The 25,247-nt window shown below is 39.6% G+C and overlaps 1 protein-coding gene across 4 annotated transcripts in view; it reads left to right on the top strand.

The window, feature by feature from the left end:
• MYLK (myosin light chain kinase) overlaps nt 1–25,247 on the top strand; it is a 221,856-nt gene that overhangs the window by 169,166 nt on the left and 27,443 nt on the right. For all 4 annotated transcript variants that reach the window (XM_075028799.1, XM_075028800.1, XM_075028798.1 and 1 more), the window contains 4 exons: nt 3,705–3,755; nt 5,277–5,404; nt 8,847–9,000; nt 21,596–21,898. In XM_075028799.1, coding sequence (XP_074884900.1) covers nt 3,705–3,755; nt 5,277–5,404; nt 8,847–9,000; nt 21,596–21,898 — 636 coding nt within the window. The remainder of the gene's footprint in view (nt 1–3,704; nt 3,756–5,276; nt 5,405–8,846; nt 9,001–21,595; nt 21,899–25,247) is intronic.

Here is a 25,247-nt window from a genome sequence, read left to right as displayed (position 1 = left end):
TAAGGAGGGAATCTTATGTCCTTTTTCTTCCAGGTTGGTTTTCAGCTTCAGCCTGTTTCAATGTAAATATCAAAAGTGGGACAAACTGTCTTTTTTTTTAAAAAGCAGCAGAGGCAGACTTGAACTAACATTTCCAAGAGGCTAAAATATTTTAATGAAAACAATCATTTGACCTTGTCAACTTTGGGTAATCTTATTAGATATTTTTCACTAACTGTCTCCAGCAGGTTTTGAAACAGAAGTTGCATTTCAAAAAGATGCATGAGATAAGCTATTCTTAAGGAAGATCTAAGAATAGTGGAGCGTACGCTATTAGCCAAAGAAGTCAGCTTCACAGACCCAGAGACACATCCTTGTACTCATTCCCTTCCACCCTGCCCCTGCCTTTCATTTCTGCTCAGGGCTATTTGTGTCTGCAAAACAGGATATTCAGCCAGACCTTCCAGCCAGCCTTTGCAATCTGCATGGTTTGATGAAGTCCAGTGACAGTCTGTATATCTTCAGTCAAGTGAATGTAATGTCCTGGTGGGTAAAAACTAAAAATTAAACAAAAATTTTGTATTTACATATAAAAAGCAGTACCCTAGCTGAATGACGTGATGGGTTCATGTTCTTTGCTTTGCTGCTATGGAAATCTTCATTGAGGTGAGAGTCTTTTAAACTGTCGTAAGCACAGCCCTTAGTTATTCCAGGGCTAGGAGGGACACCATGCATTTATTTGTCTTACAGGGTAAATGTAATACCTGGTGGTTCATTATACATCCTAACCCATATGGAAACATTATTCTTTAACAATGTTGAACTGAATGTCACTGACTGTAATTGTGAATGAACAAATTATGTTATTGGGGTCCCTTCTGTGATGAACAGAGAGTGGCTGATAGTAGGCAGAGAAAAGTGAGAGGGGTATCTCTGTTTATAGATACCCACGTGTATGTATTCTGCAAAGGCAGAGAATGACATTGTCAGCCAGGATGAAAAAAAAAATCTTGAGATATTAAGAGTCAGAGTGAAACATGAACGTTTGGAGAGTGTAATGACTCCACCAGCACCTTGCTTGTTAACTAAGGTACTGCAGCAAATAAATACACAATGTAGGCCAAGAGGTGATAGCTGAGTGAAAATCATGCTGGATTAAGGAATTTGCTTTTCCTCCTATTTGTCTGCAGTGACATTTCTGAAAAATAGCAACAGTATCTGCAACCCAAGATGGCACTTGACAAATGGTGCTTTTTCCTCATCGTTGGTGCTCTTTGTTCATATCAGGCTTAATGGAGTGTAGAAGTAATCAAATTCATGTCATTGCTTTAGCTTTTATTAAAATCCATTATAGCTCTGAGGAGATACCCAATAGCTATTTCATTCTCAGTTTAGAGAAGAGCAGAGAATCTGATGTCAAATACAGCATGCACACACACAAAAATGTTTACACATTTTTAAATCCTGTAACTGAGTTAGTTTGCATGGGATTATGCACCTAATGAGTAACTAATGCACTATTTCCATTAATAGGGATATTTAACAGCAGATGATAGGCCAGACTCTGCAGCCCTTCTAGCTGGCATCTGAAAAGTAGTTTCATCCACATAACTGTGACTACAGTCTGAAGTAAGAGTTTCAGTGCAGGGTGTGACCCTACAATGACAAAGAGGAAAGCTGCTTTGAAAACACCACTTGTTGCTTTTGCTCATACAGCTTGGGCAGGAAAGAGGATCTGGAAATATATTTGCTGTCACTTACTACAGCAGCCAGGGTACATGTCAGTCTGGTGGTGGCCTGAAAAGTAATGGATCCCTTTAATGAGCAGTAGTGCTCTTTGAAGGCCTCCATTTAAACAGGGTTAAGCCCACATGGAAGACATGGCAGGACAGATACCTAGCTCATGCCCTGGTGGTCCAGTTATAGTAGCATAAACACGTCATAACTACTAATCTAAACTTTTAACTAGTTCTGTTGAGCTGACAGTGATTGAAGAAAGGCTTCCTTGGGAGATACCCAACTATTCTTTTTTGACTCAGCCGTAAGTACTGCAAGAATATTCTACCTCTCCATTATTGTATGTCTGGTTCCTATAAGATCAATAAAGACCGAGCATATAAATCTAAGCATACTTTGAAAGAAAATTACTATGAAATGGAAGTTTATAAAAAAGAAGGTAGAAAAACTTCTATATTCAGTGCATAGTGAAATATTCTCCAGAATGAACTGAATATACACTGTTGTTGACAGCTAAACCATTAAATATTTATTAAAGCCTTTGGTCTTTTAACAACCTATAGCACATCTGTTAGTATCTTCAATGACTCTAAAACTTAAAATCAATCTTCACATCTGTCTGTTGCTTGAGCTATAACATTAGACTCCCATGGTGGGTTCACAGCTCATGGCTCCTTATTCCTGGGGCATCAGGTGATGTGTTCCCTGGGTATCACGCACAGCTTACAGTTTGCTATAGCCAAGGAGGTTAAAATAAAAGACTCTTTTTATTGGTTTGGTGGATTTGGGGCAATTTTTTTTGCTGCTCAGTGTCTTGCTGCTTTGAAATAACTTAAGTAAACAATGAACCAAGAAATTAAAAACTTTTGAGACTGTTATGGCTATCACTAGGCACCTATGCACATTCTGCCAGATATTCAAAAGCACTTAGCAGATACTGCTTCCACTGGAGGCAATAACATCTTAAAAACCAGCCTACTTCAATCAAGCTGCCTACTTGAGCATAAATAAGAAATGTCCTTTCACAGCAGAGGCCATCCTCTGACAAGGATGCTTAGGATAGCAGATAAAAAGAGAGTGCTTTAAAAGGAATGAGCCCCTCCACTTCTGGAATTCAGTGGTTTGAAGGCATCCAGACTGTTATATTTGATGGCCACCACTAGACCTAACTCCTATGAATTTGTCCTTTCAAACCTGTTTATGTTTCTGTCTTGCAAAAAAATTACTTGTCTGTGAACATAGATTATGCATGCTATATTTAAAAATACTTCTTTTGTTTCTTTTATGCCTGCTGCCTGATAATTAGTTGGGTAGCCCCTAGTTCTTTTTTTGTGAAAAACAGTTAATAGCCATTTTCTACCTACCTGTCTTTTCTACTGTCTTTCTACTTACCATTCACAATTTGTAGAACATTGTCTTCCCAAAATTTATACACCCAGATTTCAAATTCTGGGCCATATTTTTTGATACTGTGACACTCTCTCTTATGAATATAGCAAAAAGTTGTCCCTGCTTAGGGAAGAGGATGAGGCAGAGGGGTGATACTAGTATTTACTGCGTGTATATAGTTGTTTCTTTGCTAGCTCAGAAGTGATGTAAGAAGCAGTATGTGGTGTTAGCTTCCCTAGTTTTAACTGAGCTCATTCAGCATTGATTATGCTGGAAATCTGAGCAGAAATTCAGTATGAGATCTTGGCCTGGTGTTTTCACCCCAGTTAAACTGCTATAAGGAATGGAGTCTGACAGATTATGGGAGATGTGTAGCAGATTTCTTTGATTCTTTAAAAAGTTCCAGCTTCAACTGTGAATATTCTGAGGCTCATTCAGGATAATAAAAGTGTTTTTTAAAAGGATTTTTAATTCTTGACTTTAATATGCTGAAAGAACATATTATAGTTTCAAGTGCCAACAAAGCATCGCTATGGATGTAAGCTTTGCAGTTACTCTGGTACCTTCCAAAGCTCACCTTTGAATTTTTTTCTGACTAGGTGAAGCAACAGTGAAGAAGAAACCAGCTCCAAAGACTCCTCCAAAAGCAGGTAATTTGTTGCATGTGTCATCCTGTAGGAATAAATAATAAACCACATTTCTAAGTACAGCCATTTGCCTACTAAATTTGTTTGCATATGTGACTAAACAGTGGGTAAGCAAAGTCCCTTTTTCAAACTTGTTCATAAGGTTACACTGCCCTGAGACTTAAATTAAGAGCATGCAAAAAAGTTGCTATCGAATAAACTGTATCAAGATCCTACCAAATGTCTGCAGGCATTATGGTAACCTGTTCATGTGTTTGCACTCTCCTAGGCAAAGCTAACTACATTTAAAGTTACTGAGAATGTTCCTCTATAGGAACCTGCTTTCAGTGCCTTAAAACTTTGTTAGACTTTTAAACCGTTCAAGATGTTTTCTATGCCAGATATGTGCCTCAGCCTAGTTTCCTTCAGAAAAGGAAAATTCAGTTTCCTTCTTCTCCAAAGAACAAGTTGGGGGGTGGGGAACCACACTGTTTTAGTTACATTGGAAAGAAAAAGAAAGTGGTTTTTTTCATGCCCAGTAGCCAGTAGCCCTGTGCTTTGGAGAGGAATGTTACATTTGGCAGTGAGGTCATTCTAATGTTAGGGAATGCCTTTTACCATTTCTGTCAATATGTCCTCAAATCTGTACCCTTCCACCCCAACACCCTCTCCCCCCAAATATTTTTTATTGTGGTACTCTCGTAAAGCAAACAGATTTCACCCTGGAGTTGTCTGGGCTGTGATATTTCTGGCATCTGTCCCTAGCAGCTACCAGGAATCTGGCACATTCAGCATCACAACCGAGAGTCAGGAAGTAGCACAATTAGCAAAAAATATGTTCTGCCATCTATTGATACTCAGGCAGGGAAAGGGAAGAGGAGGAGAAATACCTGATTCAGAAATGGAGGAGTATGAATGGGACTGCAAGATTTTAAAGCAGCACTGTAATACACAAACAAAAGGATCTGTCATTGCTTACAGGAACATTGAGTGTGATGGAGAAAGACATCAGTTGCCTTCCTTGTCTCTCTAATAGATGTCCCACATGATGTTTATCTGGCTACTGAAGCCAGAATCTTCATAGGCAGGTGTTGAGTCTTAAATTTTCTGAATGCTGTTGATGACATTTGGGAGCAGGTTTGCAGACCACCTCAGCACACGCAAATTGATATGAAGTTAGCTGGAGCCATTCTTCAAAAATACAAAGTGCAAAAGAAAAAAGTTTTTTCTGAAAAAAACAACAAAAATATTTCATAAGCTGTATATTTGGAATTGGTTGTAGGTCTTAATACTTTTAGCCTTTCGATTTCTGTACCTTGGTCTTGCATGAGCAAACTTCTGACAGGTAGATTGTTATTGCTTCACTACAGTAGAACTAACGATATCCATGGGATTGTTTCATTGCAAGCAACAGATAACTGCTAATCTGGATTTCAAATGCTGCTCTGAAACTGTTGAGCTGAGAGATGTATGTGGTTTGAATTTAAGAAAAATAGAAAGTAAAGTCACCTAAAGAGAGATCTTTCTTTTTTTTTTTTTCATCAGCTGCTCCTCCTCAGATCACTCAGTTCCCAGAAGACAGAAAAGTCCGTGCCGGTGAATCAGTGGAATTGTTTGCCAAGGTGGTAGGAACGGCACCCGTAACTTGCACCTGGATGAAATTCCGTAAGCAGGTAAATTGTTTTCTGGTCTGTTCTAACAATCATTGAAAAAGTAGAGTTGGAAAGGAACACCAACAACCCATCTTGTCCATCTCCCTTCCCCAGGAACTGGCAAAATCCATGTCCTTCCTGCCAGATGTTTTCCTCACCTCTGCTGAAAACGTTCCAATGATGAAGATTTCACAAACCTCCATTAGCAACCTATTGCAGTGCTTAAATGTCCATAGTGTTAGAAATTTTTTCCTAATGCCAAGCCCAAATCTTTCTTGCTACAGTTTAAACCTGTTGCTGTCTGTCCCCTCCTATAACAAATGACTGTTCCTTTGAGAAAAGCCTTAAACCCTGTAATTAAAGGATAGGTGGTGTAAAAGATATAGGTATCTGAAAAGAATCTGTCACAGCAAACCTTTCTCTCCTTCAAAAAGAACCTATTCTTCATTGATGCTTGGTCTAAAGTTATGTCAGAGGGGCAAAATGCCATACAGGAAGCTTGAGTGAAATGTTTTGCAACACAAATGTCATCATGCAAGGCACAATGGCAATTAAGTTGCCTAGGTTTATTTATGCTGCCTAGGGGGTTAAACCCCCTAGCTTTAAAGTTCCTTTTGCTTGAATTAATTTCCTTGAACTATACTACATGTATGCATAAGAGCAGTTTCTAAAGAGAGTTGCTTTAGTGAATAATAAAACCACTTTAAATCAAATAACCCAATATGCAACTATAAACTGGAAGATGAAGTGTCATGTTAGGGTAGAGCAAATATAAATATGTACTGTAGCTGCTATTCTGTTTATTTCATTCTGAACTCATTATGCAGTCTATAGAAGATAAATAAAAACATCTCCTCCTACAAGGAAGTTTAGACTCTAAATCCAGAGGTGTCACCATTTAATTGAAAGAATTCAAAACAGTTTGCTAGTGCAAAGGGTATTCCAGAGTCCATTTTTGCTAACCCCAAATAACCTCTTACTTTAGGGGAAAGGGGGGGGTGGGGTTCCTGAACTCCCATGTTTTCTTAAAATTCTTTAGTTTCAAGACTGGTATTAAAAAGTGGCTTACTTATTTCTACAAAAATATTTCTCAGAAGCTCCAGGGACATTCAGTGTCATGTCTTGCTGAGCTCTGTCTTATCACATGCATAAAATGTACCCCTCAAATGTGAGTTTCTGGTTTGTGCAGAATTCTGAGTTCATTGTTGAATAAATACAACAATCCTATTTACATAGATTTCAAGGCCATTTCTATATGCAAAATTTATGTGATAACAGAGACCAGCAGCTCATAATACACATATCAGTTCCATAATCTGTGATTCTGCACCTTTTTTCCCTCTGTAAAATATTATTTTTACCATCTTTATACTTTATTCACTGTAAGACAATTGAAGGTTTGCAAAATCATACATTAAAATGACATATACATTTTTAAATGGTTCATTATGGCAGGTGAATGAGATAGAAAAGAAAAAACTTCAGGAAGGTTAATAAACACTGTAGGAGGACAAGTGACGGCAGCAGTCTTTCATTTACAAAATTAAATGGGAGACAGTGTGTAGTGTGCTGCACCATTATTTTGCTTTCTTTTTGACTTATACTTCACCACATACTGTTTTATTCTTGGATTTCTCCCTCTTCTATAAATGTGGTTGATTTCAACTCTGTTCCGTTTCCAGTCCTAAAAGTGAAAAATCACCCAAGTATTCTTAAAATTTTCCTGGGGGTTATTTGTAGTAGTTATTTGAGCAGATCCAGTAAGTGGTGAGTTGTGATTTCAGTGCTGCCGCTGTATGCTGCAGCATGCAGGAGGGACTTGTTCTCTCCATGTTCCTTCCTCACATTCCCTCAGGTTCGAGAAAGCCACAGGGGCCTCTCACAGGTATATTCTGGACAATATCTTTTCCTTGAAGAAAGGGAATGTCACAAAGTTGTGACCCATACTTTGTACATGATGGCAGTCTAGTGGAGGGATGCTGGAACTGTGCTCAGCTAAAAAGGGGAAAGCCTTTGAAAGCCTCTTCCTTAGTTGAGGAACGAAGTCCATCATTTAACATTGTCAATTGTTGGAGCTTCTTAACTATGACCAGTGACTTTCTTTTGGGAACACAGGGATCCAGCTTTGTGTTCCCCACAACCATTGCAAGCCACTGAGCACCCTTTCAGGGCTTTCTCTGCTTAACTTCAGGGCTTTCTCTGAATAACGCAGATCTAGTTCTACTAGACTGATTTTTTTATTACTATTACCCTTTGACTAATTCTAATGAAGCAAAACATATAACCCAGTGCAGAATTTCAGAAGAACAAAGTACGGGGGCAGGGGGAAACAACTTTCAGTGTAATTTAAACTGTAATCCTACATAATCCCATTTGCTAACTTTCTATTCAAGTTACTGTAGGAGCATCTTTCTCAGGTTACTTTTGGGCATATAGCAATACATGTGTTCTATCTCATTTGAGGAGAAAGCAGCGAAAGTCCTGCTCTTAGCCTTGTAATTTCTTATTCTCTGAATATATGAGATAAGATAAGGCAAACTAAATAGCCTTAATTTTTAATGAAATTCTGAGAATGAGTTGGAAGAGTCACTTATCTAAGAAGGAAGTGGTGGGAGGAAGAAGGGCATTGACATTATGTTGTCTATTTCATAAGAACACAGTGTACAGCTTCTATAATTGCAGTGTAGCATTATGAGGTTTTTAAATAATCTGTCATCTCTCAAGCTAATGCTGTTTAAAATCGAAGTCTCCTTGGCCATTTATGCTATGATAGCTTTGATTCAATTAAAAATTAGATCATAATATGCCTACGATAGTCAGCTGAGATTTTGATTTTTGCCTCTCCAGAAAATAAAAATGCTATAGGAAAGCCAAATTGGGGCTCTTTGTATGTCTCTCTGCACAGCTGTAGCATTACATCTCCATTTCAGGCAACACCATCTTCAATTGTTCAAACCTAAGAAACTATTACCTTGATTTATGTGGAACTACAGAATAAGGCTGGTTAAGACAAGAGGGTAAAAGTCACAGCTATGGATGATTTGCACATTGGGCCTCTAAAGGGGAATGGCAAATGAATTAGGGTATTTAGAGCTAAACCCTTGTTCTGCTGTGGTCTCTGTGAGATATGCAAGGCCAGGCTTTGTTCTTTTGCCAGTTACACAGTTTGCACTTTCAGCCTGTCAAAGAAGGGTTAGAAAGTGAAACTCCTGTTCCTTAGCAGAGTTCCAGCAATACAAATGCTCCCTGTTGCCTTTGCAGGACTGGAGCCATTATAATGTTCCACTGCATTTCTAGATGTTTCATGTTGATTACACTCTTTACCAGCTGCACATATTCACTGCTGTAATAGAGTTATCTTCAGATAACGCTCAATATGATAACCTTGTATTGTAATTCGAGCTTTCAGATATAAGGAATTCATCCCATAAAATCTCTTTTTTTTTTCTTTTGAATTTGGCAGATTGAAGAAAATGAATATATTAAAATTGAGAATGCTGAAAACAGCAGCAAGCTAACAATATCTTCAACGAGACAGGAACACTGTGGATGTTACACCCTAGTCGTAGAGAACAAACTTGGCAGCAGACAAGCACAAGTCAACCTTACAGTTGTTGGTAAGTCCATAATAATGTTTTAGATATATACTCATTCTTCAGACATGACTCTACACTTGCTTTTTATATAATGATATGCAAAAAAATGAAATAAAATAATCAGATAAGTTAACAAGACTGCAATGAAAAATTAGTACTTTAAAAAATATCTGGACTGGACAGTGACACTGTAATAAGGACTATAAGCAAATTCAGTAGGGCTATACTGTGTTTTATTTTGAAAAATTACTAAGTACAGATGAAGATAAAAAATAGCTCAGACTAAAAAAAAAACAACTCAAGAAAAAAAACCAGCTCATGGCTCCGTTTTTTGGTTAAATATTACTTCTCTTTACCATTTAATGTTTGCAGCATCCAGCTGTTTGCTAGACTGCAAATTTTAAAACTGTTAGTTCAGGAAAGATTGAGGTGGTTTCTATTAGACTGTAAATTTGAAAACATCCTGTTGCTTGGGGGAGAGAGATTTTATCCTTTTAATTGAAATTCCTACCATTGTCTACTGTTTTATAGTGATAGAAAGCGGTGAATAAAGGCAGTCTGTTTTGAATATGGAGCCCTTCATATATGAGCTTTTACACACAACTATTTTAAAGCTTCAAACAGCCTTGTCAGATGGCACATTCAGGCCATCAATTTTGTTGTAGCAGGCTGTGGACAGCTGCAGATAGTTGTAGACTGGTAGACAGTTGCAGTATGTTTGCAGATAAAACTGCAGCCTAGATCTAGACCAGCTAGCTTGAATGTCAGACAAAATCTAGAGCTGTGACATCTAGCTCTGAAAGAGCTAATGAGCCCACTTTGGTGTGGATACACCAAATGGTTTCCAGGGAGATGTGGGGAAGTTCTACAAGCAAAGAGGGTGATTTGATTAAAACATTAGTCTGTGGGATGGGTCTGTTTCTAGGCTCTGTTATCTATGGCCTGCAGGAGGGTTTTGACACAAGGCAGGGGAGGGCAGAGCTTGCCCAGGCATTTGGATCAATTCTAGTTCAACCAGCAAGGCTGCATCCTAATCACACACTCAGAACTGCATTGGCTCTGCTGTCCTAACAGATACATGGGCTAGTGAGCAAGAAAAGCGGGTATAAAGCCGAGATGAAAATCTGACTCCAGTGCAATCAATGGCAAAACACCATTAACCCAAGTTGGACTGGAAATTCATTCCAGCAATCCAGTGAATAACATAGAAAATTTAATGACTAAACTCACACTTCCAAGTACAATATCTACTGCTAAAGAGTGAATGTCCCTCAGCTGCATACTGCCGTACATATTGTCAATAGAGGCCTCCTGATTATTTAAATGGAATTCTTTCATCTAATCTGTGGCTTTCATTGCAGTTAAAAGATAACTGAATGAATGAGTATAAATATCAAGTAGATTCCAGCAATGTGCCAGAGAATTCAAGGACAGAAGAAAATAGAATAAGTATTTTTCACATGATGCATATATAAATTGTACTACCTTTACCAACAGTGGGTTGTGCAGGTCAGAAGTATAGCTAGGTTAAAAATGAACACCGTGAAAAATTGCTCCTCGAATAACCATCATATACATTGTTCTGGGTACAGCTTTTGGCTCCAAAGCCCCAACACAGCTGATTAGCAGCTAGAAGAATGGCAGGAGATTAATTGCTCTTCACATTTCCCTTTTTTTTCCACTCTTTCCTACGCAACTGCTGCAGGCTGCTAACTGTAGCAGGTTATTGGGCAAGATGGATTTTTTTTAGCTGAACTAGGCCGACAACTCCTATTATCTTGTCACTGTGTGAGCCTTGACTCATTATTATTATAAGTTACTGTTTTATATCCTTTGGAGTTAATTGGTTTGAAAGTCTTTGAATTCTATAGCCTTATAAAGCTACATCTCAGCCTTCTGCTTTGCTCTTCCATAAGAAATGTGCCAGAGAACAGTGGGATTCCCAGAGATGCTTTTGGGAGAGTTGAGTGAAGAATCTTCACAATGTGCTGGAGTTTGCCATGTGTTTTGGCTGATGACAAGCTATCTGTTTCCAACTGAAAAGAATAAATTCCCTCTTGTAAAATTGCCAAGCTCTTCAGTGAGACATCTCGCTGATGTCAGCACTGCCAAAGGCATGACAAAGCCTCAGGATTCCTAGTTTGCTACACATGCATTTTAAGGCCAGATTCTTCCATCTGGGTACTCAAAAATGTGGGGAAAGGGAGAAAAAATGTCTTCCTTCTAGGGAGTGGGTTAGAATCTCACTACTGAGATAAAATCCTTTTAATAAAAATCAGATAAAATCTGTTTGCACCTTTAAAGGTGTTAAATGTTCATGAAAATTGGAAGGTACTTTTCTCCAAAGTCTGCTCCAGTCAAAATGGGGAACCTATGCTTCTCTCAATATGCAAAATGTGAGACTTCTTAGTCTACCAAAGCTCGTCCTTAGTCCTAAATTCTTACCTGTCCATTCTCTCTGCCCCATCCAAAGTACTGGGAAGAAACTTGCCCTCCCTGCCCTGACCCCATATTCATAACAAGCATTTGTGGAGAAAGCCCTGGTGCTAGAGATCAGCTCTGTTTGCCTCAGCTATTTATATTAAGGCTCTAAACTCTGTGTGAGCTGCCTCCCTATAAGTTTACTGATAAACAGCACATCTGTGTGCATGCTGTGTACTCAAAACACTGCTGACTGACCACAGTCCACAACTGAGTCTTGAATGTATTGAGGGAAACTACAAATACAGAACATCTGCTTTCTGGAGGAGTGTGTCTGAGCCAGCCTAGAGCTATGTTTCTCAAAGGGCTAGCTAACAGGCTTGTCTGTTCTGAATTTTAGCAAATCAAAGACATTTGTTAAAATACAAAATGAAATAAACATGGAAATAAAGAAGTATTTCTTTTATTATTACTTCTTACAACCATGTGGATTGCAAAGTCTTCATGCTGATGGGCAAGCTTCTCATGGGAAAGACTCCAATAAGCATTTCCCAAATTAAATTTGGACTGTAACAAATGCCAGGTAGCAGGTTGCCCAGAAAAGTTGTGCAGTCTCCATCCTTGGAGGTATTCAAGTTCAGACTGGATAAGTATCTGAACAATCTGGTCTGACCTTATAGCTGATCCTGCTTTGAGCAAAATGTCTAAAGACTGTCCTGAGGATATTTAAGACCATCCTGGATCTTGATTTTATACTTTCAGTTGTCAAAGACCTTTCTTCACAAAAAATAACATTATTGACTTACCTCCAACCAGAGGACAAAGGACTGAGCTTATCTGCCAGGATTCAAACCAGAAATGATCCTGCTATGATTTAAACTCTGAGTCCTAGACTGTAAACTATAGCTGGGTATGATTTTTGGAAATTATTTTTAATAATGACTTTTAGGGGAAAAAAGCTACCCTGCGTTCCTTTGAATTTGCCTCCTAAAGTCTTAAATTTGACTGCTCACACTGTCAGTCTCAGCCTTCAACTGCAAGCTTAGCAGGAGTTCTGACACTTCAAGAGTTTGAACAGTATATCATTCAATGCAGGTGGGGCCATGGGAAAAGATGCTCTTGAAAGAAACCCAATTTTATTCCAAGGATTTTTTTTCCTTTGCGATTTCAATGAGTATCAATGAACAAAACATCCATTGCACTCAGCCTCCAGTGTGAGCTGTTTGCAGTCCATGCACCAGATGCACTGATATGTAGTCAAGTTAGTTGAGACTTGTTAACTGATGGGCAGTGCAGTGTGGTGATGAGTATACAGCACTGAGGCACACGGACTAAGTCTTGAATTTCACATTGATTCATTGTGTAACTTTGTCTGTATAAGCACTAATAATACTGGGAGACCTGCAGCAAAAGTGAGACATCCAAGTTAAGCAATGCCTTTCTTTAAAAGATTGACTGGTCCCAAAATGTCCATGTTGACCTCTTCTCTACTGTGATGATTAGCTTTCTTAAATAAGCAATTTCATTAGCTGAGTGATGTCTCTGGGAGAATTTGAAACATGTTTCTGCTCCAAAACCAAAATGGCCTGATGTGAGACTGAGCTAATGATTCACGGCAGATGCTGCGTCAGTTTAAAGTGGACTTCTGTTGCCAAAGCTATATTAAATGATCCAGTGATGAGCTTAGTGTAAGATAGGGCTGATTTAGGCAAGGTAGAGCCCTCACTCTACAGTGATAGCAAGGAATATTCATTCCTTTCATGCCATTTATTGGATGTATATGGGTAAATTTCAAATTTATGGTTCTGAACATTTTAGCTATGTGACAGGAATACCCCAATCTGTAACCACTTTTGAAAAAGGAACTTGGTTTTCATACTGCCTAAAGCTGGGTACCATGACAAAGAGTCAAAAGAATAACGGAGTATTCAACAAGGAGAATTTGGCATTAGAGAAGTAGTCTGTTCTACAGCTATGCCACAAGTTTCCTTCATGATTTTGGACAAATTGCTTCATGTTTCCCTGCCTAATATACTGGGGTTTTCTGATGATCAGTGTTTGGTGAATACTTTGGATATTAGTGACAACTTTTACTTCTTTTAATACAGAAGTAAAAACACATGTACTACGTACCTGGGGGCTGATTTTGATCAACCCTGTTTGTCTTTTATAAATCCTTTAGATTTGAATTGTTCTTGGTGTAGTATTGTATTAAAAAAAAAAATATCGTGGTGATTAGTGAGCTATATGGTATATACATGCTGGTATATACATGCAGAAGAATAAGAGCAATATCATTATTGCCTAAAGATAATTGTTATAGTGTTATAGTGTTTTTATTTACTCTAAGCGTTTGTGCACATACCGTGTACTGCATCCTCATGCACTGTTGGAAAGTGATAAACCAAGTACTTAAGGACACATATATAAGCAAGTTGCACACAGACATGCAAGTAGTATAATAGGAATTCACTAAGTAATATCTGCTCCTCTGCATGCGGTTATGATTCCATACCTGAGTTGGGATGGAGAAGTTGCTTTCTGTGAGGAAACTGTTGCTTCTATGTCTTTAGCAGAATCTGTATGAGCAGTCTTTCCAAGCAAAAATGAGAAAATACAAGTTTAGCTTGAGAACAAGATCTGATCATCACTAACTCCAATAGTGATTGAATATAATGATAGGATTAATAATTGCTTATATGAAGGGCTTGGTCGTGGTTCAACAAGTGACATACATGCATACTATATTAGCATTAATTCTTTGCGTGAGGCTCTGTTAGATGGAAATGTGGTAGCATAACCAACAATTCACAGTGCGACTGTCGGCATTTTTTGTGAGTGCCTGAGAAATCTGGCTCAGTGCTAGCCACTCAGACTGAGTGTATCCAGTGGTGGTCAGGAACTGCCTTCTCTCTCTGGAAAAGCACGTGCAGACATCTGTGAAACACATAATGAAGCGGAACAACCATAGACTCTTCTACAGAGAATACTGCAGCTCAGAAGTGCTAACATGAATGCTTCTGAAACTTCACCTTCTTTTGAGAAGCATCAGATTATATCTTGCAGTATCCATGTGATTCCCTGTTTACAGTTAGGGTTGAGAATGCAGTGAATTTCCTAAGAATATGTGGGTTGACTTGGTCTCTAACCTTTAGCCTTTTAAATTCCTCTGGATTGCTGGAGCATTTTTGTCATCAGTTTTATGGTTAAAGGGCAACTAGACTAGTGATTAAGGAAGAGACATCTTATGTTGCTGCTGCTGTTGCTGCTGTTGCAGTTCAACAGTGTTGTAACCTCCACTGTCAGCCTCCCCACTAATGCTTGGTGGCGAAACTCTGCAGCTGTATCAAAACTAAATTTTCACAGCAAGATAACAATGTATAGAGGAAGAACAACTTATGTTGCCCTATGCATCAGTGCTGGTACACTGATCTGGATTTATTCCTTGAAGGGCCATCTAGTTTCAATGTCATTTCTGTTAGAAGAAATTCCAATAGAACTCCCTGCTTAGTTATTTTTCCTGGTACTTATCTTCACCTTTCTTCCAATGAAGAAAAGGAAATATCATGACAGTATTCCTGACAACAAAATTCCTGTATTTTGCTTGGTGTTAAACGCTAGAAATGTCTTAGTTACTAAGAAATTATGCATCATGACTCCTGCACACAAACATGGGATTCCTAGGACCCAAACTCATCCTGGTGGACACTTGGAACCTGCTGGTAGTCTTACTGGAGAACAACCTAAAATTTATTCTGCCTATCAGTGGACAGGTATCAGAGCTCTAATTCAATCAGTTATCAAACCAGACGCCTAACATGTAGCACATGAGTAATCCGAATAGCTTGTTGACTCAGGCACAGGAGCAGATGGTCTAGAAAAAGGGCTCCTGAGAATGCATTATATATTTGTTTGTTCCATTAGGTCTGTGGCAGAAGGAGATGTTCTTGTGCTGAGGGCATTTGCGTGGGAGTGGTGAGCTCTGGTTTCGTTCCCAGCTCCATTCTCCCGTGTGTCCTTGGACAAGGTCATTTTACTCTTTTATGCCTCAGTTGCCCCAACTGACAAAGTGGAAACAACAGCATGAAGTGGTGCTCTGGGCCTCCAGTATTTGTAAGCTATCAGGTCTCAAAAGGGCAGTTTTAAAATAAATTAGTCTTATGTCAGAGTTGTCAGGATGGGCAATATGGGCTAACTAACCTTGTCCATGTGGTCCTGGGCTCTGCTGGAGACGCTGTTTCATTAGGAGAAAATTTCTGTTCATTTCAACTTCTCTTGTGTTGTTTTGTGGGAGAATGCAGGCATTGTTTCCTAGTTTAATTTTACCCTAAACCTATGGTACACTAACATCCAGAAGGGTGTTAATGGTTGTTACAGAGTGTTAGGGGGTAATAATATCTCTAGTTATAGCACTCTTCTCCCTTGGAAAAAAAGCTGCAGGGCATAGTTTTCCGAGCAAAGCAGAGAGGTCTGCCATGACCCTGAGCCCTGTCAGCAATAATGCCAAGTTCAGTTATGACCTTTTATGGTTTTGCTTTTCTCCTGCTGATGAATTTCAAATGAAGGCTTTGCCAGTGCAGTCGGCATGGACAGTGTTCAACTGGCTTTTGCAGCATATTAAATACCTTCTCTGGCTAAACAGCTTGTGGAATGGAATTAAATTGTTTCTTTCTGTCTGTTCTTTATCTGGCAGACAAATATCACGATAGCTAATAATAGTGGTACATAGTAATATGATAACTGGATTTAGAAAGAAACCAAACCAATTTTGAGAACAGATAAAGAAAACTACTTCAGAGACATTGCTTCAGTACTGTCTCTGTTCATAAAAGAAAAATAACTTTTTTCAGAGGTTGTGGTTATACTGTTCTCAGTTTTCAGAGGCTTTCTACTGGAACAGCATTGCTGCTTAAGAGCCCGCCAGAGCCCTGCAAGCTCTTAATGTGCAGCAAGCCCTATCGCCTTGCTTTGGCTCAGCATGACCCTCACATCAAGTAGCAGAACAATTTCCATTTCCCTGCATTCAGATAAGGAGATTGCTGCCTTTTTTGGTCTCCTGGAATGGTGCTTGTGTTCTGTGGACTCTGTAAACTGAGCCATGTAGAGAAGGCAGATCTGGATAGCACAGTTTCATGTTATGTGGGTGTTCTGTATGAGCTGTGGGTTCACCACCTAAGCAGAAAGAGAGAAAGTCCCTTCCCTTATCAGGAGGAACTTTGGGTTACACACCACTGAAAAAAGGCAAGGACCTCAAGTCAAATTTGTCTTATAAATAGCAATGATACAAAGGCTGAGCATGCTTATGCTTTATGCTTCTCAGAGCATACAAATACAAATTAATTAAAGGTTACTCCAGGCTATATATCAAAACCTGTTTACCAAAATATTTCTGAGAATTTGACTGAGGAAGGAGTGCAGCTGAATTCAATTTGGGAGTAAATAAGAAGTGCATGTTTCAATCCTGGTATGGTCTTAAATGTGGCTTATACATTTCATGTGAGGCCAGCTCGTGACCTTACCATCTGCCCTAAGGAACGCATGCCACAAAGAATAAACTGGAATCTGACCTCCTTGCTCTGGGGTAGTGGTAATTTATGTCTCTCTTTGTTGGGAAGTAGGGTTTTTTTAATCTGTGCCTAGTTTGCTGGAGCACAAAGGGAGGAAAGCAGTAGAGTCCTCCATCACATCACCTCCACTCCCCTCTTACTCCCCTATGCATGGCGTATAGCACATATGAGTTGCTACTGCTGTTTCCTCTGTGCCACTAGTGTCAGTGACTCTATGCAGTCTCTGTGCTGCTGTGCGGAACAGTCCCAGAGGCAGGCTTGAGGCCAAATTAGCTGCTTGTCCATCTCCTGTGCTTGCCACTAGGCTTTGGGAGCCAGCTCGGAGCAACCCTACCGATATTCTGAAAGAGATCATGTAGGGAGCTTTGTGCTTGAGCCCCCCTTAGCATTTACCTGTCCAACCTCCCACTGTCTTGTTAGCCTCTGCAGTCATACTGTTAGGCAAATGAGGTGATCATGCACCCTAGTAAAAGAGGTGTAAGTACTATCTGCTACAAAGGAGGTGGAGTTTGTAGGATTCTGACCAAGTTCAACAGGACTGTGTGGGTACAGCCAGTTTGATCGTGACAATCTAGAACATCATAAAGCATAGTTAAGTCTTGATTTTGGTGTTATATGTGTGCTGTAAGACTGGAGTAACCCTATTTTCATATAGTTAAGACTATATGGTGGAGAATATATACATGTTTTCTTTTGTTGCATATAATAGTGAACTGAAGTTAGAGCTTGATATTTTAAATCAATAGCTTCCCCTATAGAAATGTTCACAAGGAGCAGTGTATTTTTGGATGCACTCCCTTCCTTCTAGTTCACATGTTGGCTTGTGGCTGTGGCTTGGTCCAGAACAGGAAGAACAAAATTGTGGTCCAATGAAGCCTATGTAAAGCCCTCATAATATAAGCCTAAGTATGAAGTATGTTTGTGTGTGTAAAAGACTGCACATGACATGCAAATGAAATATTGAAGATGGGCAGCTCAAGGACATTAATGGTATACTAAACACTAAAACAGAAGGACAAAATAGAGAATTGTGCTTGACTTCCACACCCCTCCTCAACCCAGTGGATACTTTTATTGGAAGCAGTTAATTGTGCTGATAGAGATTTCATATCCAGAAGGGAATGCAGTTTGGCAAAATATCCTAGCTTTCAATACAGACAGATGAATAAAGGGTAACCTTTAAAATTCCCATAGAATAAACTGTCAAGAAACAAAACAGACACATGGAGAGACCATCTGCAAATTCTCTGAATGTGCAGAACTGTAGAATACCATCCAGTCTGATATCGAATAGTTTTTAAGCATGGTAAAATGGTACATATACATCTGTCATATTAAGAAAGAGCAAAGATTAGGCTTTTGCTCTTGGTTATGATCTCTCATAGCAGCTACTATGCCAGTATTTATACATTGAGCAGATCTGCAAGCAGTAGCACACGGTAGACTTCAAACAAAAAACGTGCATCTTTCTGGCTCAAGAGAGTCCAGCCAGGGTTGCAGGTTTTGTCTTCGCCTACTGGGAAAAATTTATTAGGAAAGTAGAAGTATTCCCAAGGCTGGCAGATATTAAACTAAAGACATGTAGCATTTTCTTTACCACTGTTGTCCTCTTGGCCATGAATGTTTTCTCTCCAGTGCTCACACACCTAAGCATTGCTTCTGTAAACTACACTGTCCAAATGGATTGCAGTTATCTAGGTGAGTCATGGGAAGAGAGGTCACTAAAGTAACTGTGGCCTAGGCAACTGATAAATCATGCCCAGAATTTCAATTGGAAACAGAAGTGTGCTGAAAGTCAGCAAGGAGAGACTGTATTTTGATGTCCTGCACGGCAAGCAGGCTACTGTACTCTGCAAAGACTGAAGCACATGCATTCTTTCCTCCTTCAATATAAAAATCAGTGCAGAGCATTAGACCAGGCTAACACTTTCTTTTTTTTCTTTTTTAAACAAACACATACCGTCCACATTTAGCTGTGTGCATAGCAGATGTCAGAGAATCTGCACTACTTTCACAAACCCGAACAGATGCCTCCATAAGGTGATAGACTACTGCCTCAGCTTTTTCTTCAAAGTATTTTCCTCTTGCTATCAGCAACTTCTCTGTTCTGTTTGGATTTAGGATAAGTCAGCTGTTACATATCCAAGTTCTTCTATCTGCATCTTGAGATGATGCAGTGATGATTATGAGCTGAATATTCTTCTGTACAGATTTTGAAGAGGACAGAGGTAGCATCATTCCCTACAATGTCTGCATGGATAGTAAGTTGTAGTGAAAAGAAGATGGCTGTCGCTGCTGTTTGACTAAAATCATACAATCCATGTGTGCCACACAACCAGCTCTCTGGTGGCTGCTATAGCATTGTACAAGGGTTCTGATATTGCAAATGGTGTGAGCATTGAATTCTCACTTCTTGCACCTTCAAGGAGGCTGGGGCAGGACTAGTACAGGGAAGAGGGATGCTGGGGTTTGGGCACCAGGAGATCAAGATTCAGTTCTCGTCTTTGCTACAATCTCTCTTTCTAATCTTGGACAAGTCATTTAGCTTCTCTGTGATTCAGTTCATGATATCTACACTATAAGTTCATGCCTGTTAATAGTTCCCTTTATCCTGCCAGAAAATGAGGTGAGTAAAATGTGACAACTAAGCAGGGCAATAAGGCATTCCAGAGGTTAAGGACATCTGGTCTCTGGTATTTGTGTTTAACAAGAGATGTACTGTATAATGATGACTCCTAGTGGAATGATGTTTTAAGTGTTGCCAAAATGAATAGAGATAACCTAAATTCTGGCAGTCTCTTCTTCTGCCCGGGCATTCTCATGCCGAATGCAGCAGCAAACCCGTGGTGTCCATCTCCCTCCCTCCCAGTCTTTTCCCTCATACTTAACAAGTTCTATTTATAGATCTTCTAATATGTTTAAGTTGTGGAGGGAGATGGATTTTCCATCACAACTGAACTAAAAGGAATTACAAAAGTATTTGCAGGGAAATCATTGGTCAATAGAACTTGCATTCTTCCAAAGAGTGAACTGATATTTAACTGTCTTGATCCGATTAGACTACCCCATTTTCCCTCTTTATGAGTAAAACCACAGCAGTCGGAGGAGAGGTCCTTCTGTCCAAGAACTGAAGGCATATTTGTGGCAACCTGTAGCTATTTCTGTCTGCTCAGTGATTTTCCCAGGAATGATAATTTGAGTATGGAGGGGTAACTGATATAGTCTACCACAGTAAGGCTTTGATCAAAGTCCACAGCAGTTTTCCCCAGCATTTGGATGTTTTTATTGCTGAGAAAGTGGCTGTATTTTTTGGCTGGTTTGCCAGCTCTGGCTTTCTTAAGGAGAAAGTGATAATGTCCATTAACAGTTTTAACCAGAAAAATGGGGCAGGATTGTATCAGCCCATGTCCAGTGTAACCACTGTTTGTAGCATCTCACACTTTCTATCTTTTTCTTTTCATCTTCTGTCATTTTATCCCATCCTTTGATTTCTCATTCAACCTTTGGCCACTAGTTCATCCAGATCAACATCATAATTATTTTGTAGGTTTTGCTAGATTACTTCCTAGGGCATTATTCCCAAGGAAGATAATTGTTCCCTTTAAAGTCTTTTGAAGTGCTTAACTTCCATAATTACTTTCTTAATCAGTAATATTTTTTTTAAATTCAATATTTTTCTGTCTTAGGAAAACATTCATTTCAATAACTATGTAATCATTAAACTTCATTTTGAAAAAGTCATATAACTGCAAAGTTTTTGCATTGTATGGGATGTTTGCATAGTTGGCTGCCATCTGCACTCCAGGTTCTGGTGATACTGGGCCTATTCATGCAAATAAGGACTGCGGGAGCAAGCCCCTAACTGAGGAAAAACAGTTAGAAATTTCTATCTTCCACCTCCCCAACAATTTCCAAAATGCATATGAGATTAAAAAAATCTCAATATTTAAATGATGTATTCTAAGCTGAATTCCTTTTTACCAAAAAGTGCACTAGGCTTCCAAAAACTGCACATAGGCAAAGTTGTTCACTAAATTGTTAGCAGACAAAGTTATTACCCTTCAAGATCTGTGTTTCTGTGCCAACAAACTGGTTTTATTATCTCTGCTGCCCAGCTAATATTGGATGAGTGGCACATTCTGAGGCTGTGAAAGGTCAGTAGTGGTCCTGAAGTATGGAAGCAGATGAAGGGAGCTGGAGAAAGAGCGTCACAGCTATGGTGACTGTTACAGGGGTAAACCTCTAAGGAAGTTCACGAAGGAGTGGTTTGCACTATAGTGGGAGATTTGATTTCAGTACTTGCAGGCATAGCTGTGACTGGTTTTAGTCTCCATAGTTTCCCTAATGATAGCTGTGAAGGGCATTAGGCTTCAGCATGGCTTAGCAAGATGCCCAGGGAACTGAACAACCCATGCTGAGGCCCATGTGGGATTGGCATCTAGGTTAGCTAATTCAGGTATGTCTGTCTCTGCTGCGGTTGTTCCTTCTCCCTGTAGTACAAACCTCTGAAGCAGAGCTATGGCATGGAAAGAAAAAGGCTGTTAGCTAGGGCCAGTTATACCCTAATGGAAGTCCTACCCTCTTACCCTCATGATTTCATCTAATGTGCTTTGTGTATGTTTTTGCAGATAAACCAGACCCACCTGCCGGAACACCTTGTGCATCAGACATACGGAGTTCCTCCCTCACTCTCTCGTGGTATGGCTCCTCTTATGATGGTGGAAGCGCTGTGCAGTCCTACACTGTGGAGATCTGGAACTCAGTGGATAACAAATGGACAGATCTCACTACTTGCCGCAGCACCTCTTTCAATGTGCAGGACCTGCAGGCTGACCGGGAGTACAAATTCCGTGTGCGAGCAGCTAACGTGTATGGCATCAGTGAGCCCAGTCAAGAATCTGAGCTGGTAAAAGTTGGAGAGAAACAAGAAGGTTAGTTTTTAAGAGGAAAAAAAAAAAATCTGAATTCAATTAAACTCTATCTTAACAGTTCTCCAGTGAGGCCAGGCAGCTGTACACACTCCTTCACATGTGCCTCTGTGCAATGAATGCTTTTGCTGGCTGTAAGCGTGCTGAAGTCCCTTCGCAGACTTCATGTGGGTGTCTGAGCATGTAAGTTTTGCATGCATCCAGTGTGGAAACTTGGCTTCAGGGATCCCACAACCCTGCCTTGTGAAAGCAACCAATAATGTGACTTCTGGCTTACGGTGTGAGTGCTGGCTGACAGACTTCTCTAGTTCAGTGCACAGGTAATGGGAGATGAAACCTTTCACACATAAGTTACACATTCAGACCATGCCCAGCTGGAAAATGATGCTTGGTGACTTACCTGAAACATACTGATGGAATCATTACCGTTTACACTGGACACACCATGGAAAAACAAGCCATAAACACTGTCCCAAATTTGCTTTTGGAAAAAGTAAATGTGCTTGCTGCTCGCCAAGCACTGAATATGCAGCAGAAGCTGAATTAGCCTCTCATACCTAGTTGTAGTTTCCATGCTTTAAATCCCAGCATGGTAGAGCACCTCAATCCTGTTGCCAGTAGTACACCAATCTTGTGAATTCAAGGCTATCCTACTTAGCATGTTGGTTTTGCAGCATTATGGGTGTTAAAAATATTTTTTAGGGGTTTTGATTACAGTTGCATGTACTTGTAAAAATATTTTTCAGTATCTTTTGCCTCTTATTTTTTGCTTAAGATCTTCTCAAAGGACTAATGGGAAGAGCTGGAACATTTTGGGAATTTTTTGGAAACTGGTACCAAAATTTTAAACACATACACAGCTCAGCATTATTTTTTAAAAACAGATATTGAATGCATATTTTTGTGCATGCCCACATCTACCTACTGTGCAAGGATCACTTTGATAGTCATACCACACCGAAAAGCCCAGACCAGGAATAATGTATTTTGCCATTTTTCCTGTCTTTGAGGAGTGGACTGTGTGTTCTATCATCTCTCCCTCCTTACTTATGTATGCAGGGCTTTGGAGTTTTAAGAATCTTACATAATCCTTGTGATGTTATCTTTTATTGCCACAGCAAGACAAAATGATAGCAAAGTGGTGGAGCATCACACAACTGTGTAAGCCTCGCAACAGACATTTCCAAACAAAAGTAAATCATATTTCTCTTCAAGTGTTAAACTGGATTCATTCTGAGAAATTACTTTCCTCTGTTTTAAAGATTTAAAACCTGACCTAAATCAAGATGCAGCTTCTCTTCAAAGGGGGGGCAAATAACATTAAGAGTAGCAATAAATTGAAAGGAAGCTAGACGGCATTGGCTCTTCATAATAAAATTCCCTGTGTGTGAATGCCCTCTTTCTTTAGTTGCAGGACAAACTCCTCTTAGAGTTGGGGACCTGACTCTTCCCTACATTTGTTTTTCCTAGAGCAAGCACTACTTGTACTGGACCAAAGCAAAGAAGCTATTTTTCTTTTTAAGCCTGAGAGTTTTCTTACATAGATTTAATATAAAAAGCCTAGAAAGTGTATGAATTATTGTGATACATATTAAAAACAAACAAACAAACAACAGCTGTTTTGAGTGAAAAGAAAATGTTTTCTGTTTGCAGGAGAGTGGGTTGTCAATGCCAGGGTGCTCTCAGTGCCAGGGCTTCTTGATTTCAATTCTTGATACTGCAGCTAGCATGGAGAAAGGGCAAGTCATATAAAGTTTGTGACTATAACTGGTGCTTTAATTAAAGGCAGTAGAAAATGCATGTGTGCAGCACCTCTCAAAGTCAGGACTTTAAGCTGCCATCTATGTAAACACTTAGCTGAGTAAATAGGGATTTTCCATGGCTGCCAGAAAGACTGATTACTGGTTTTCATACTGAGGTGGCCAGTGCATATTGGCAATCTCAGTATAATCTTAGTGAAGAAAGGCATGGCTAACTTTTCACTGTGCATTTAAAGAAAACAGCTACTAAAATAAGGTTGTAAGTCACAACAGATTAAAGTAGGCATTGCCATGTTTGAGGAAAATTTGGTACCGTTGACTCAGTTCTGAAAAAGGTTTTAGCACAGCTACTCAGCCCTTACCAAGCTCAGATATGTTCTGCCTGTCTAATTTAGGCTTCCACTGGTGGACCGAAAGGTTTCTAGTTCATGGCTTCAATATAGTGTCACTGCAGAACCGGGAACTGACTTCTTGGTCTAATCAGTATTTGGCAGACATTAACTCCTGGCAGCGTGGTTGGGATCAGCTCCCTTATGCAGCCCTTAAAAGGGGAGGAAAATATGATGTGCTCTATGCAAGTGTGGTTTCTAGCTGAGGAAGATCTGAGGACAGCTAACCCTGAGTGGGAGGGCTCGCTTCCCTCCCTGCTCTTCTGGTAAATCGCTGCAAACCAGCTAGTCTGTGCTGGGACATACAAGGGTTGCAAATCCAGAAAAAAAAGAGAAGGGCTTTAGTGACAGATTATATCTACTTGATTGGCTTTACTACCAGAGTACAGATGCAGTGTTATGTGTTGGATGTGAAAAGGTGATGCCCATGCATCAGACCAGCTATCTGCTCACCCTAAACCCTTTTTTTTCTGTTGTTTTCTTCTCATCCGCTGCATAACACTCCATACTCTAAAACACCTAACAGCATCCAGAGTACCGCACTAAAGTTTCATAACATAAATCTGTTGACACGGTGGGGATAAATCAGTTGGTTAGGCTTGCACTCTATGATGGCAAGGTGCAGCTTCAGCAGCTAAAGGGAGAATTATACAGGTCACTGTGCAACTGCCTTTACAGTTTCTCAAATTACTGGTCATAGCCACAGGTCTTAGGAGCAAGCCCAAGCAGTGTAAGCAATATATAACAACATTCCAGCTACAACCTCTTTCCCCTCATACCTGCAGGCAACATAGGGAACAAAAAAAGTGGTGCTACTGACAGTTCATGCACATGAAAATTAAAAATGAACATCAAGACATTTGGGTCAGCTTTTACTCTGTCTTACGTCACTGGGCTTGCCAACATCACTGCCTGCCTTTGAGTATGCATGCAGAACTGAGACTCCATTTGGACCTTGATGATTTCAAAATTCAGCCATGCTCAGGAAAGTGCATGCTGTCCAAATTTTCTAGTCATCTTGAGTCTGAAAAATTTGTCTGGATGCTTTGCAAGAAATTTTTTCATGTACAAATTGCTTTACTTTTGGCTTTGCAATCAAAAAAATGCATAGGCAAGCCAAAAAGTATTTGTCACTGAACCAGAAGTGTTGTTATTGATTTTAATAATTTCAACTTATTTTCTATTTCACTAAGGCATTCCTAA

This window comes from Buteo buteo, chromosome 5 (assembly GCF_964188355.1).
Source record: "Buteo buteo chromosome 5, bButBut1.hap1.1, whole genome shotgun sequence".
Lineage (NCBI taxonomy): Eukaryota > Metazoa > Chordata > Aves > Accipitriformes > Accipitridae > Buteo > Buteo buteo.
This window is presented reverse-complemented; position numbering and strand designations above follow the sequence as displayed.